General features: G+C 39.0%; 1 protein-coding gene across 1 annotated transcript; it reads right to left on the minus strand.

The window, feature by feature from the left end:
- Window positions 1-30: 30 nt before the first annotated feature.
- On the minus strand, window positions 31-10,196 carry LOC145465000 (uncharacterized). The gene is made up of 10 exons (XM_081448819.1): window positions 9,909-10,196; window positions 8,369-8,467; window positions 7,590-7,617; window positions 6,798-6,890; window positions 6,224-6,362; window positions 5,020-5,088; window positions 4,479-4,564; window positions 3,684-3,902; window positions 1,892-2,200; window positions 31-1,060 (listed from the first exon to the last, which is right to left on the minus strand). The coding sequence occupies exons 1-10, from the start codon at window positions 10,020-10,022 to the stop codon at window positions 990-992; spliced, it is 1,227 nt and encodes a 408-aa protein (XP_081304945.1). The 5' UTR covers window positions 10,023-10,196; the 3' UTR covers window positions 31-989.
- Window positions 10,197-15,432: the final 5,236 nt, after the last annotated feature.

A 15,432-nucleotide genomic window follows, 5' to 3' on the forward strand; every position in this document is an offset into this window, starting at 1 on the left:
ACAAAGCGAACTTCATCTAGTGCAAACTCGTTAAGAAATACAGCATCTTTATTGATCACTGGAATATACATTAAGAAATCGAAATTTAAAACAGCAACAAATTTATTAATAACACTTTCTGACTACCCTTAAACCTAATAAATAATGATTGAGGAGCTGCTGGCAAGACCAATGGAAGTTAGAGTTTAAATAATATTCAAAGGCTAGTCTAACATATTTACAAATGAGCATTCAATTATGAACTGTATAAAGATTTAATTAGTATCTTATATATTAAAAACATTTTTCCTATGACAATGGTAGGACTTGCCTGCAGACCATCAATTCCATCTGACGTCAATAGTCCTTTAAGCCCTCACTTCAACTTAGAGGATTCCTGTTCAAAGTCCTTAATTTCTTCATCAAGAGAATAATTTTGATGATAATCAAGGCAATTTCTTGAATCGATTCCTTATTCTCACTTATAAGCACAGTCAAGGCCAAACAAGAAACAATAAAACAAGCATTTCCCCTCATACACTGCTAAAGATCTGGTACTCTCATCTTCCAACCCCCCCCCCCCCCCCCAAAAAATAATAATACAATAGTTAAAAATCTATTCTAAAAGCACAATCTTGAAAAAAATGTCAATGTCGTAGAGTACACTGAATTTAACATTGATACTGGTCGCATTTGGGGTTAAATAGCTAGAAGGTATTGCATGAACATTGATCACAATGGACATCTCTTTCATGTTCATATAAAGGTGGTTGCTGCCCTATTTCAGGGTTTCAGTCTCTTCCCTTCCCAGGCAGATGCCTGTCTGTAGTATGCTTGGGAGTATGTCCATTTTGGGATGAGTTCACTGTTTGTAACACAATAATCCAAGCAAAAGTAAGAGGTCTAACAGGTAGGCTTCCTCGCTGAACTGTAACAAGAAAATCGCATGGAGCTTCTGGGTGGAAGCATTTCTGGAGTGTTTAGTGCACCACTGACAAGCCAAACATGATTCACTTTTTTGGCATGCCCCTGCCACGCCCTGCCATCTTGAGGGAATGTTGATACACAGGATTCTTGACCCCTGCGATCAAAGTGATACATAAAACATTTTACCTTTAAGCTCAACATCAGTGTTCTCCTAACTTACTTTGAGAGAATATTAATAGAGTAAATCAAGTTCTTGTTTCCATGCCATACATGTCTGCCTGAGGCCCAGTTTTCATTTGTTTTCAATTGAAACAGATGTTAAGACACATCCACATTCAGTGAAAATAATGACTATTATACTCTGATATTATCGAGTTTTGGAGTCAATAAAACATCTTTGCTTGGAAAACAACACCAATGTTTTTTTAACAGAGTTCCCATTGACACAAAGGTGGGCGTCTTATAGGTGCAAAAATGAAAAGGACACACAGTTTTTTTTGGCAAAGTGTGTCCTTGGGGCGCAGGAAAAAAGTTCAGAAAATTTTACTTAATAGGCAAAGGACCCCGAAAAGCAAAAAGAACCACCAACGTTTTGGAACTAGGGTCCGGTCCCAAGGACCCTTAACAATCAAAACTAGTGGGAACTCTGTTTAATGATGTTACTTTGCTGTTTTTGATCATGCAGCCTAGGCAAGATGGACAAGGACAATGGCAATTATGATAATCCATGTGTTATATAGATAAGAGCACACTTTCCAATTGAGCATCATAAAACCAAAATCAAAGTAATCATTCTGGTCAACCAAAACATCCAAGCAAATGCAATACATGAAGCTGACGGAAGCACAGGAAAACGTTTGCAAACAAGTCATAGATATGAGTTTTTTAAAGCCAATCCATGTAATGTAGTTATAGAAAACCAAAGCAAAACTTAATTAGTTTTGATGCACATCAGAAAAATACCCTTACTACTACTCTGCTATACCTTTTTTGCCCACTGTTGTCCACTCATCATCATCTTCTCTTGATGCTCCATTAACCACGGGGAAGTTGTGAGGTGTATCATTCAGGGCGGGTTGCACCATGGTTGCGCCATTTTGGAATGGCTGTTGTGTCATGGGTGGGCCAGTAGCAGAACTGGAAAAGGCGCTTGGAGGTTTCAAGACTGGCTTTCCCCTCCCTCTAGGCTGTGGCTGGCCTGCATCATTTAGCAGCTGTAATTCGTGTGTTTCTCTTAATCGCTGATGGTCCATGGCCGTTCTTGCAGCCATTGGTTTGTTGGGTGTTGGGTCAACTGGTTAAAAAAGCAGATGACAATAATTATTATTCAGTCTAAGATTGTTTCTAGACAGTAAACAATTTAATTACATGAAAACTATCAATTTTGAAAACAAAAACACGTATACTGCCTTTAGAAATTTGCATACCACACTGTAGATATATAGATTTAGCACTTTCTACTAATCAAGTTAACAAATTGACATCAGTTTTTCATGCATCTGTTCTGTAATTGATCATGAATTTTGTCATAATATTGTCAAAGTAGCTGTGGATCCACCAGGTGATAGCCAGGTGGATCCACAGACTACTTTAACAATGTCATGACAAAATTCATTGTGAATAACAGATGCAAGAAAAACTGACATCAATTTGTTTTTTAAAAATAACAAATTGTTGAATTGTCCACTCTCGTTCGTTGACACGTCACAAATTATAAATTCATGTGTCTGTCTACTTATGGTCAATGAAAATCAGCCAATGAGCGTGCAAGAATTTCTACATTAATAATTAAAAGCCATTTTTGTACAAATGGAGTGTGGTCTTGCATCTCGGGTTAAAGTTAAAATTTCTCTACTGTGTCCATTGACGGATGTTATTCTCAGTCATGATGCGATTACTGTAGTTCCTCCGAGTATAGCCAACTGGTCTGCCTTGTACATGCAGTGATTCTTAACCATATTTTGTTCATTGTGGAAAACCAGGACATAGATAGCTAAAGGCAAACCTTTACTGATGTCATTGTTTACATTTTTCCTCATTAACATACAACTTTGCACAGAGAAGGCATCATGCTAGACACAAATGACTTCAAACATTTAAAGAGCTTCTGAACTTAGTAACTGGTGAAAATTTGGCTCTGGATATCATATTCAAGGAGAAATTGGCTTTCAAAAGCTGCAACATTTCTGGGTGGCAAAAGCGCTAATGAGGTCATGCATTCTTTGTAAAACTTTGAGTTTTTCAACCTTCATCGCACAAAAAGTACATTGGGCTCAAGTTCCTCGAGACAATTAATCATGCTACGCCCTTTCAACATTCAGAACTAATGTTTTTGTAGCTCCATCAGAAACTTTATCACTTATGCTATTGAGGCAATTTTGTAAACAAAAATTCTCCTATACCCACTGCAAGGAAGGCCACAGCAAAGAAAGCAAGTTTTTAATGGCAAGTGCAAAGTTAAATATCAGAGTTTCCAGAAGGTGGTCTGGGGGTGGGGAGTTCAAGCCAGAAAAATGTCCATGAGAGGAAATCACTATTTTCACAAATCTCCAATTTAGAGTCAACATCTAATATCTCGCCCCTAAAGAGCCTCTTTCTACCCAGGTTTATATTAAATGGGTACCAGCAAATTTAATGCTGGGGGGTAGCCCTGCGATGGACTGGCATCCCATCCAAGGGAGAGTGGAAATACTCCTTACCAGTCACTTCATGCTACAGAAACCAGAGAAAAGCACTGGCCTGATGGGCCACTTGGCTTGTATGCAGACTTTACCTACCTACTGGAATGTTGAGACCCAGAAGAGCACACTTAGCAGCATCATGACGTGCTTCCTTCTTGGTCAAGCAATATTTCATGGTGGTAAATATCTGTCCCTTCACTAAAACTTGTGCTCCAAAGCCTCCCTGCACCCCTGCTGCTTCACCATATTTAGGTACATTTATTCGGTTTTTCTGGCAGTATTGATTTAAGATGCTGACAAAGTCAACAAAACTGCCTGTAGATGGAATGAAAAAATATATATATATTACAGTTAAAGCAAGGTGGTGTCTATTAATTTTCACCTGAGAAAATATCAAGTCATTTATTTCCTGCTACTCAAGGTTAAAATAGTCATGATGACAGCACCTGGATCATGAGCTTTTGTACTAGGTTGTTAACAGTCACGGAACTGGTACACTAGTGCTTGTGATCACACTCTCAGATTCTAGGTTTAAACAAAGTAACAAACTAAAAGGGTCTTTTTTTTCTGTCCAGGAAATGTGACATGACCACTGAATTTTTACTTCGATTTAAATATGTGATACTTTGCAAACTGCTTTACTCATTGTGATTTCTATTCTAAGCCTAAACAAAATGAGTTATGTGTAAGGTGTAATAAGATATCTGGCAAGAGGATCCTTTTATCTTAACCACTCAGGTTGGTACAGTGTAGGTCTCGTATCCCCCACCCACCCTCCTGCCACCCCAACCATGTGCTAAGTATGCTTTACTTTCTAAGGGTGTGAAGATGTCACTGTTCTGGTGAATTTTTATTTTACTTCTATTATAGAAGATAATTGCAAAATGCTACCTGATGTTCTGTTATTCAGCACAGCATACTGCTTGACAATGGCTGCTAACCTTTCCTCATCAGTCATCACAGGTTCGTCATCAGTGCTGGTTACATTAAGATATAGTATATTCATGTCAATTCTCTCTTTGCTGCACATACATTTAAGTGCAAAATGACACTGTGATCGTGGAGAAAGTGTTGCAGTCAGAAGCTTAGCTAACAGAAAACATCAACACAAAAAATATCCAATTCAAGAGAGTTCCTAGTTCCTTTCTTTACAGTATTCAAGGCAAAATGACTGTAGGTTGTAATTTTTTCCATTGGTGGAAATTCAAAAGATTGCTAATGATGACCAAATAATTATAATCCTCTGAGGACCTCTACAAAATCATGATATGGGAGAAATTTCTCATCTTTTGGCTTTACATTACTGTGCTTCACAATTGGCTTAGACAACTCACATTGCCTTTTTGATCAAATCAGAAGTAAAACCAAAGTCAATTGCAAGTCGCTCACACAAGTTCCTGTGCTTCCCAGGCCTTTAATCTCCTTAACTCACCCTTCAGCAGCACGCCTCTCTTGTCTTTTTTGTGCTCTTTTTAAGTTCTTCTTCTGAGTGGCTGTCATACTGCAATATCAGTTAGCATATTAATTAAAAGATGTGTACATGCAAAACCACACACATAAAATGTTTTTCGTATTGAAACTGTGTGACTGATCTTGATTTGTGTAAAAAATGTTTTTACTCAATTGAGATCATTAAAAGATTACATGTAAGTAAACATTTTTTGGTTAAACGTGAAAAATGTGAAGCACATAATGACTTTCAATCAGTTGTTTTGACTACGACAGCAGGGTCCGAAATTGCGCTTTCCTGGTCGCCAACGTGACTAAAAATTTTGCTCTGGCAACCAGAATTTCACAACTGGTCGCCAGCGGGCGATTAACTATTTCATGCCAGGACAATTATACAATAACTTTGATTTTCAGCCAAATCGATTAAAATAAAATTCAAAGCCTCCCGCCAATTGGGCACTTACTTTTTACCTTCCCGCTGCTTTTGAAGTATGAAACTGACTTTCCTCATTATAAATCTACCACAACATTTCACAGCTACGATCAGTGCGAAGCTTCGCCGCCATGCTTTTTTTAGTGGTTTTCCATAACATACGTATTGCAGGCGCAAGAGGCCACGTGCGTTCTTTCGCCGTAAACATTTATTCAGGCGATTTGGTGTCCAAAGATGTTCTGAAATCTATCCATAATTTATTACAAGGTGGAGACGGAACATCCATGAAGAAATTAGTTGAAGATTTAGATATTCTCTGGGCGTCAAAAGGCGGAAATGTAGATCTGTCAAAGTAGTCAAAAGATGATTTGCGTACTGGTTTGATTCCTGATTACATCAATTGCAAATATTTTGCCGGCAAGCCCATGGCGCCCAAAAATTTTGGTTTCTGTTTCGCTGCGAAGGAAAAATTTTATTGACACTTTTTGGCGACCACATTTTCCCATTTTCCCAATTGGCGCCTGCCTTAAAAAGTTAATTTCGGACCCTGGACAGATGTCAACACCCCTTTTTGAGACCCGTCTGCATTACAATACAATCCAAAAACTTATGTGAGGCAATTTTGGGCAAAAAACAAAAAACAAAAAGCTTCTTCTCGAAATTACCTCACATCGACATTGGATTATGAAAAAAGCTAATTATGAAAAGTGCAATTGGGTAAAGAAATATGATTCTTAGTAACAACTTCCCTCACCCAGTAGTGTCCACTGGTGTGGATTTTACTCCATGTGCTTGTAGTTGAACCTCTTGCATGGCCTGGACAATGTCATACGCATCCACGTCTTCCTCAACTGGTTCAGCACCACTGATGGAGAATGGTTGACTGTAAGCCTCTGAAAATAGTAAGTTATTACCATACAATGTATCATAATAGTAATAAAAGACTAAGACAAAGAAACATAATAGGCAAATTTTTACCAAATTCAAAATTACCAAAATTCAAAATTTGGTGGAGACAGAATTTGTCAACATTTTTGTCAGAGCCAAACAAATCTTGTCAACTTAGTGCATACGGTACCTAAGTAAAGATGTAAAATATGAAACACAGTTTCATTGGGAGATTAAAGACAGAACAACTCAGAAACTGACTAATTTTGATAGTCGATACCAGAAACACCATTAGGGTTGAGGAATGGTTACCAGAATTCGACAGCAAGATATTACCAACCAGTGTTCAAAATAGCCACCCTCTTCCCCTTTGGATGGGCAAATCATCTGAGAAAGATCACTAGCAATCCTGAGTTAACAAGTGATGAGGTAAAGAATACCTGACTCCCAATCCTCCGTCATATCAGTATCAACTGTTGGTGTTGGTTGTGGCTGATATAGTCGCTTTTCCTCAATTATCGCCTGACATGCATCTGAAATTTAGAATTTGGATTAGCACACAATTAGTTGTGGATGAAACCCATTGAGTTTTAAACTGATGCAATCATAAGCAATCCGCTGTAGAAAAAAAGATGGCATCTGTACATTTTACCACAATACCATGCGAACCTAGGAAAGCCATAATATTATTATTTTTTGCGATATTTGTCCTTGTGCTAACGACATTATGTATGCTAGGTTTGAAGATTTTAGAACTTTTCTATACGATGTTGTGAGTCTTGTTAAAGTTTTTGTGGGCTAAGAATTAAGGGTAAATGTACCAGTCGCCATCTTCTTTCTTATGGAGGATTACTACGTGTAACTGAGTGGGAGGGTCAGACAGTAATATACATGTATTTGGCATTCTTACTTACTTACTATTGGGTCATGGTATATGGATATGTCCTCTTAATACTTGATGGATATTCTGATACATAAACTCTACTTGCATACAAGATTCTATGTAGATGTTTGTAAGATAATGTTTTGGGGTGTAGTTTCAAGCAGATTGATAACTAGTCTTGACACTGTATATGGGGGTATACATGTATCTCCTAGCATACAAGGGCTGTTCTTTCAGTGGACAAATCTTTCCAAGACCTTATTGCCAGGTTATCTACAAGATTTCAAATTAGTGTGATCAACTAATGTATCAAAGCTTGATGATTGCAATTTAATTTTATTAAACTTACACTCTTCAATGTCTTGTCTGATGACATCCTTAAAAAAAAAATAAATGAAACATTCACAAACAAAAGCAGTTTAGATAGCCTTGATTCAAATAATAAGCCATTATTCAAATAATACCAGAGTCCAGCCTAAAGAAAAATTTGATATGTACAACTTGCTAAATTGTTATTAGTCAAGGTCTAAAATGGGTGGTGTAGCTGCTTAATCCAAAAATAACTTGTAGTAATTGTATTTTACTTGTAATTATAACAACAAAAATTCTAAAACTTTAAATTATCACTAAACTCGTCTCTAATTTAGATGAGCTTGGGAACTGGTGCCTTATAGGTCAGCAGGGGACCTGAGCACTTCAGGCACAGCAGGGAGGTATCCATGGCAACCCTGTGAGCAAGACCCACCCCTGTAAGCAACTGTCACCTGGCACCATCACACTGAAAGGAGTTCAGTGGAAACGTATATACTCAAGCACCATGAGAGGGAAGGGCTGGGAGCTAGAATCAGCAACGATTCACAGAAAAATATCTGCAGCTAGAAATCTGCAAATATCAGCTCAAAACTGCAAATGATTCGCAAAGATCAGCTGAAATACGACACCAAATGTACGCAGGTCAATTGGCAAGCTGCAAGCTCCTTAAGTCACTCTGCAAGTCACATGCCCTCATGGGGTTGACTGCTGACCATGTTGGCTCAACATTAACTTTGCCTTTTAAAAATATTATTATAAATATGTGAAGAACGAATCTAAAAAAAGAAATTTATGCAATGTAAATATGACTCATACCTTATGTTCGCAGATTGACATGTGATAATCTAACTCTTCAACTGGAATCTCGTGCCTTGCATTAAAGGGACATTTCGTCCATCCTGCGCTGGTATATTGCTGTCAAAATACATGTACCACCACAGTCAACACTGTTAACAATGATAATTCAATTTTTGTTGTGTATTATTCTTTACAGCTATTTTCACATCACTTTACTACACCAGTTGTTAAACTCCATAAAGTATTAATCAATCGATATACTACGTTGATCTTCCTTGAGACTGGACAGGCACAAATGAGCTCCAAAAAGTGAACAACAGGACTGCTTGGGGGTTTATTATAAAATTTATCCAGGTCCTCTTTTCAGTACCAAATAACAAGTTTGAATAGTTGAAAAGTTAGGGTATATAGTAACCATTCCAAACTAACCATTATAATCAATATTCCACCATGTGTCTCTCAAACATGATTCACCATTTGTTTTAGAATCAATTGAAATCTAGTATTTGTTCATTAGTTTTTTCAAAACAGTGTCCATCGAGGCAGCAACTGATTGTAACATAGCCACCTATGGTCGACTCTAAAACATTCGGTGACTACGTTAGGTTTTATTCATCATCGGTCATTCAGCATCAGATGCCCTTGTCTGGCTTCTTGCTTCAATAAATAATTCTAGGGTGGAACCCTGTTAATACAACCAACTTCGGGCCATGGAAAATTGGTTGTATAAACAGGGTGGTCATATTACAGGGGTTCTTGAAATAAGAAAATGACTGACTGAGCTTTTTTTTGGGTCAGAATAAAATGGCCGTAATAACGAGGTGGTCGTATTAACAGGGTGGTTGCACTGTATGTTTATTGAAAATAAAATCGATAATGCAAATTGAAAAATGGAAAAATAGAGATAACTCACAATAACCCCTTTTATTGATTTTTATTGATTTCCATTATAATTATCTAATTTCTACCGATATTTATCGAATGTTATCAATTACCAATTTTATCAATATTTGATGACCACTTAACAAATTGACGTCCGTTTTTCATGCATCTGTCCTGTTATTGATGATGAACTTCATCATAACATTGTCAAAGTAGCTGTGGATGCACAGGCTACTTTGACAATGTGATGACAAAATTCATTGTCAATAATTGGACAGACATATGAAAAACTGACATCGATTTACTTGTTGACACATTGTAAAAAGGTTATTTGCTTTGGTGGATATGCCACCTGAACAAACACAGCTTCAGAGACTTGGTGATGAAGAGCCAGCATTAATCAAAACCCAAGACGTAATGGAGTCAAAATAGAAGAGAAAGAAAACGTTTGCTAAGGCAATAAACCGCTACAATCCCCTGGTTTCAACCAAGAAGGGAGTCTTGGGAATTAATAACATCTTGTGTGGTTCAGTAACTGCACGCGCTACAGACGTAACGACGTTTTGAGCTCTCAACCAAACTGTTCGCATTTCATTCAAATACTGAATAAAGCTTAAGAAAATAATTTCTTACATAACATACATGTAAAAACTACTAAGTCATGTGCATCTCTTACCTTTCGACACTTAGCCAAATGGTATGGGAATCTCTTGGCTGACACCCGATGAACTGGGTCATACGGGCAAATCTTCAGTTCATTAGGATCATTTTCCACGTTTATAGAAGACATGTCTTATACTCCAACCTTTCTTCGAATTCCTTCCTTCTCTTCCTTTCTTCGAACTACTTCCTTCTCTTTTTTGACTGTCTGCGTTATAAATGAAGACGTGCTGAGCCAGTTAATTCGAGAAAGACGTTCGTTTCTGACTTATTTCGATTGCAGTCAGCATGCTAACTCAGAGAGCGCGGGAAATTGGGGGGATTGGGACCAAGCTACAGGAGCGCATAACTATTGAAAAATACCGCTGGATCGTAAGTTGGATCACGCAATCGTTCGAAAGATTGCGTGACTGACCATTGGCCAATCTTTAGCGCCAAAATTAAAAAGGTTGAAGTGGGGGCTTTTGCGAGAAGGTCGGGGATGCTCGTCGTCTAGTTTAGCTAGACCTAGCTAGGGGTGTAAATCACGGAGTTTGGTCTCACTTAGGGTGTTTAGGACAAAACCCCACTATTTTTAACCGTAAAGGGAGGTATCTTTTGGGGTTTCTCTTCAACAAGTACAAATAAGCGGAGGTTTTTAGATTCTACTTTTAGAAGAAAATATTCGATGAAAATTTATTTACCATCAATTCGTTAAAATCATTGTAGCCCTTGTCTGTCTCTCTTTTAGGGGTCAAATGAAGCTCAAGCCAGTAGAGCCACGCCCAAATTGGTCTCCTTTCTAATTCTTTAAGGGTTTAACACAGTGTCACTTGACCTTGTCAAAACAAAACATGGTTGAGGTACGAAATAGATACCAGAAATGGACTAGTAACGGACCAACCCGATTGGCTAATTTTAGCCAGTCAAAAACCTAGCTATACTCTGCCTAGCCCAAAAACCTAACTCACCCATTACCGTAAACTTCCGATAGTAGGGACCTTAAGATACGAGGACGGGAAGGCCAGGACGGCAACGGCAGTGGACGCGGGAAACTTTGGCGGGTCCCGTCGTGTCGCCAAAAACGAAATGCTTAAGACGTGCATTTTCGCAAAGGACAGCGACGTCAATAATTCGAACCTCGCACAAGCTGTTCACAGAAGCAATGACATCCATTAGACTATAAAAGAGATGGTAGAAATCTTATCCTATTAGGCTTAAACGATAGTGAACAGCGATGCTGAATTTCTTTTTCTTTACAATTAAGCGAAGCAAACATCTGTCAATATTTTAATAGAGAATCCAGAATTTCCGTATGAAAAAATATTAAGCGAACAATCTGATCGACCTGCTTCAGATGGCTTTTTACCACCAGAGCGTTTGAGAATTCTCTCGCCGAAGAATCCTGACTTTTGGTGAACGTTTCCATCTGTAATTGTAACAAGCATTATAAAAATAAAACAAACGTTGCATCAAGTTCCGGGTAGTATAAAAAAACAACTAAACATCAGTTTGAAAATGTTTATTTTATTTGCTCGATAGATGCTCCATGGCATTCATGCGTACAACATTTTATCGACTGCACTTACACTGATGTATTCTCAATGCATACAGTTTGTATTGAGCTTGCACACTCGTGATAGCGTCTGAACAGTGACTGCAGAAACACAAACGAACAGACGAGGAATAGTTTTATTCACATTTTCGTATCTCAGCGTAGTATTTTACACTAAAATCACGAAAAATGTGAACCTTATTAACATTCCTCTCAATATAACTGAAAATAAAGTCGATTGGAACAGTTATCGGGGCAAAACAAGTGCAAAATACTCACGTTTTCGATACGACGGCTAGTCGGGCGAAATGGCGTCCTCGACGAGATGAGGACGGCAGAGAGATGAGTCGAGATTTCTCGTGCGCATGCCCGGTTGAGTTAATTTACTTCCGGTGGCCGTCCTAGCTCGTCCCGTCCTGATATCTTAAGGTGCCTAGTAACGGCCCTCGTCACTCGTTTCTTTCGGAATTAGCAGCGTTTGGGGCTCGCTACTTTCGGGAGGTCGTTACTTTCGGGGAGCAAAAAACGTTATATAAAACTGGTACAACTGAGCTTTTTTAACGAAATAAAAGATGGCAATTCATAACAAAACAAGGAAAAATTCGTCATTGTTCCAGTTTCATGTTAGTAACAAGGGGTGGCCTCTACATGTCTACACCGTGTTGTCTGACGTAGGCACAAGTTCTGCAAGTTTCTCCTGAAGTTCTTTTGTGAGCCCTTTAATCACCTTCCTTTCTTCACAGTGACATTATAGAAACAAGGAATCTCTATTCCTCCTCCTTAAGCTCGTTGCACCCACACACCCTCATGCGCACTCCTGCTTTGACCGGACTAATACCGCATGGGGGAATTCGGCCGATTTTTTAATTTATTTTTTGGGAAGCTGAAACGTTTCCGTTCTTACCTACGTTCCTGCTCAAACTGACATGGAGAGTTTTAAATTTAAATACATACATACATACATACATACATACATACATACATTTTATTTGTTATCAAATTAAACTTACAATTATAACATGCCCGCGGATAGCTGAGCTAATCTAGGCGGGTCATGTTTGGACGAGTTATGGGAAAATGCGAAGAAAAGTTCATTATTTTCCTGTTCACTTGACTATTGATTGGAGAAATGTATACTGACCGTTGTATTAAACCTTGGTCTCGTTATTTTTGGCGGGTAGGTGGAGTTGGCGTGGGGCTGACTCGCTACTTTACGAAGGGTCGCTACTTTCGGGGGCTCGCTACTTTCGGGATTTACTAGAGGCAACGATTTTTTGACGTTACTTTCGGGGGATTGTTACTTTCGGAGAGTCGTTACTATCGGAAGTCAAGTAAAAAGATATAATTTTTGTTTTCCAACTCATCATGTTTATTACCGCAGTTTGCAAGTTATTTATTATTAGCCTACGATGGCAAAAATAAAGAGTATGTATACCTCTTCTTAACCCAGCTCAAAACCTAGCCCTATCCAGCCCATCCTAAAACAAAACCCAGCCCTACCACTTCTATCCTAAAGCCCAACCTTGCCCAAACTAGCCTTACTCAAACCAGTCCAGAAGCGCTCTAACCCCCTAAACTGGACAACTTTCGCGTCAAAAAAGCTGCTGCTGCACCACAATTGTTGCGCACTCGCGCTTTTTCTTCGTACTTTCGGTTTTCTAAAGCAGTTACCCTCATAGCAGTTGCGAAACGGCAAAATTCGCCGCCTAACAGTACACAAATTCGCAGAGGTAACCAATCAGAAGCTATGTGCATTGTCAGGATATCATATCATGCGATGTCAAGTCACTGATGGCTGGTGTTTTGGCCGAATTTGGGTACGAGAAATACCTAATCCCACCTTTTTGATTGCCTAGTTCCTAGGCCTCGCTATTTCGCCTGCGGTCGATTGTTTTCAGGTCACGTGGTCCGAGGCCACCGTTCGCTTCGGACATTTATCGGATACGTCAATGAAATCAATTGACCGTGAAGGCCTGGGAGAAAGGCGTACAGAAACGAGGTAACATTTTTGCCGAGGACTCCCATATGAAAGGGTCGAGGATGCTCGGTGGAAAATTTGAATTAAAGCCCTAAAATAGACCAAACTGCGTTTTTGACGCTTCGGCGACATATCAAACGTGTTTGGTGGGGCCATGGTTTGGATCCTGGCAAGAAATGGCGAGACGCAATCGTTTCAAATTGCTATGACTAATTAGATATATACATGTATAGCACCTGAAGCAAAAGCAAAATGCTTGGAAAAATTTAAAAGTCTATTGCCAGTGTTCAGTTTCAACTTTACATCAAATATCGAAGTCACCCACCGCCTGGCCTCCGCACAAGGTCAAATTGACATTGAACTTGAATCTATGTGCGAAACTGAAAAAGAACACTTCCAAATTTCAGTCTCAGTAATACTTTTTCCGTGTAGAAAACAAAGTAAACTGGGAGGTAAAATCGATCATTCTCCTGTCGTACGCCATATTCTTACTGACCGGAAACTTGCGTGCACTTGCTGCCGGGCTTGAGAACCAACGAACCTAGATGTACTGTTCTCTGAAAGAGAAACTTTTTTACGTCTGGACAGAAGCATATAGGTGATATGCTTCTGGTCTGGATTATTGGATTATTGTTAGGGAGCTTAAGCAATGACGACGCCGACGCCGAGGACGACGTCTAGTTAAAATGGAATTCATACTTAACATACGAATTTCGCAACTTTCCAGATCCGTTCAATACGCCTATGGCTCTAAGGACTTGCTCAGGCTAAATGTGTAATGCAAACCTTCAATTCCAAAAGATAGAAATACGAGAAATTAGCCCCCGCCCTTAGCGTGCTCTAGACTAAACACATGTAAGCAGAACTTGGTCATTTCACTTTGATGCTTTACAAAGATTTATAACGCAGGTGCACAGCCATTGTTTTGCTCTATATTTTTTGTTCGGTTAGTGGCGTTCTTGTAACCGTTGTCGTTGTGGTTTCCTTGAGCTGCCTTTCTATTTTTCGTCCCCGGCCCGTACTCAGATATTTCCTTTGGAGAAAATTTTTGGTACGAGTTTATTGTTACTGACTTCACCTGATTGGTGAGAACCAGTTTAAACTACCCAGGTGCATTTAGCGCGTCCATTGTCTTCCTCAGAGGCGCCGGTGTTTTGGATCTCGTGACCAAAAGGGATCCGGGCCACTAGGGACGAAACTATTGAACGTCGGGAAAACATCAAACCCTATAATATCCGTTTCCTACGGCTCCAACTCTTGCTTTAAGAGAAACTTTTTCAGCTAGTTTATTTTATCAGATGAGATGGCAAAGATTTGATGGATTTCTTGTTTGTTTTATTGTTTAAGAAGACAAAACTCGCTTGGGGTATAAGTCAGAATCCTTATACCATCGGATTAAGTGTTAATTCCCCCATTAAATCCATTTATTGATAGCTGCTTCTGCCACCTGTTATTTGCAACGTCGAAACTACAATAGGGCATTCTTAACTGAGTGAAAATTATTATGTTTTAAAATTACATAAACACAGCCAGAACACATGTCAGCTTTGGGGCCGCGCATCAAGCGACCCATATAACACAATCAGTTTTGTATGTAAACAAATTCCCTATTTTACCCGGCAATCATTACGTTTTGGAAGGATTGTTTTCGTGGTCGCCTTATCGACATCGCTTCCACGATTTAAAGTACAATAGATTGCTTTCAATATTGTTGATAATGCATACAGCATGCTCGCGCAGTCGTATCAGCCATACTGAACCTTATCACCTCCGTGAAGGACTTCCGGTATGATCAAGAAGTTGTCTAAGCACGTGCGGCGAAGTTTCGTGCCAAAATGCACCTTTTTTTTCAAAACCTGAAAAAGTGTCTATTTGTGATATGTAAATGAAAGGTTTGAGTGAACGGGTCACGTTTCCACAAAATTTGTCTAAACAATGCAGAAAGACCGTCATTATCTGTTCGAGTAAGCTTAAAATACTTCTATTAATTTAACTACGCATCTGTCCTTCAAATAAAGTCGCAACTGA

The sequence above is a fragment of the Orbicella franksi genome, chromosome 13 (assembly GCF_964199315.1).
Source record: "Orbicella franksi chromosome 13, jaOrbFran1.1, whole genome shotgun sequence".
Lineage (NCBI taxonomy): Eukaryota > Metazoa > Cnidaria > Anthozoa > Scleractinia > Merulinidae > Orbicella > Orbicella franksi.

Excerpts from the sequence above, each read along its gene's own strand:
- LOC145465000 (XM_081448819.1), bottom strand. The coding sequence starts at position 10,022 with ATGTCTTCTATAAACGTGGAAAATGATCCTAATGAACTGAAGATTTGC. Across the intron at positions 8,468-9,908 it reads ATTTGGCTAAGTGTCGAAAG|CAATATACCAGCGCAGGATG; the intron begins GTAAGAGATGCA and ends GTATTTTGACAG. Across the intron at positions 6,891-7,589 it reads CAGACAAGACATTGAAGAGT|ATGCATGTCAGGCGATAATT; the intron begins GTAAGTTTAATA and ends TCTAAATTTCAG.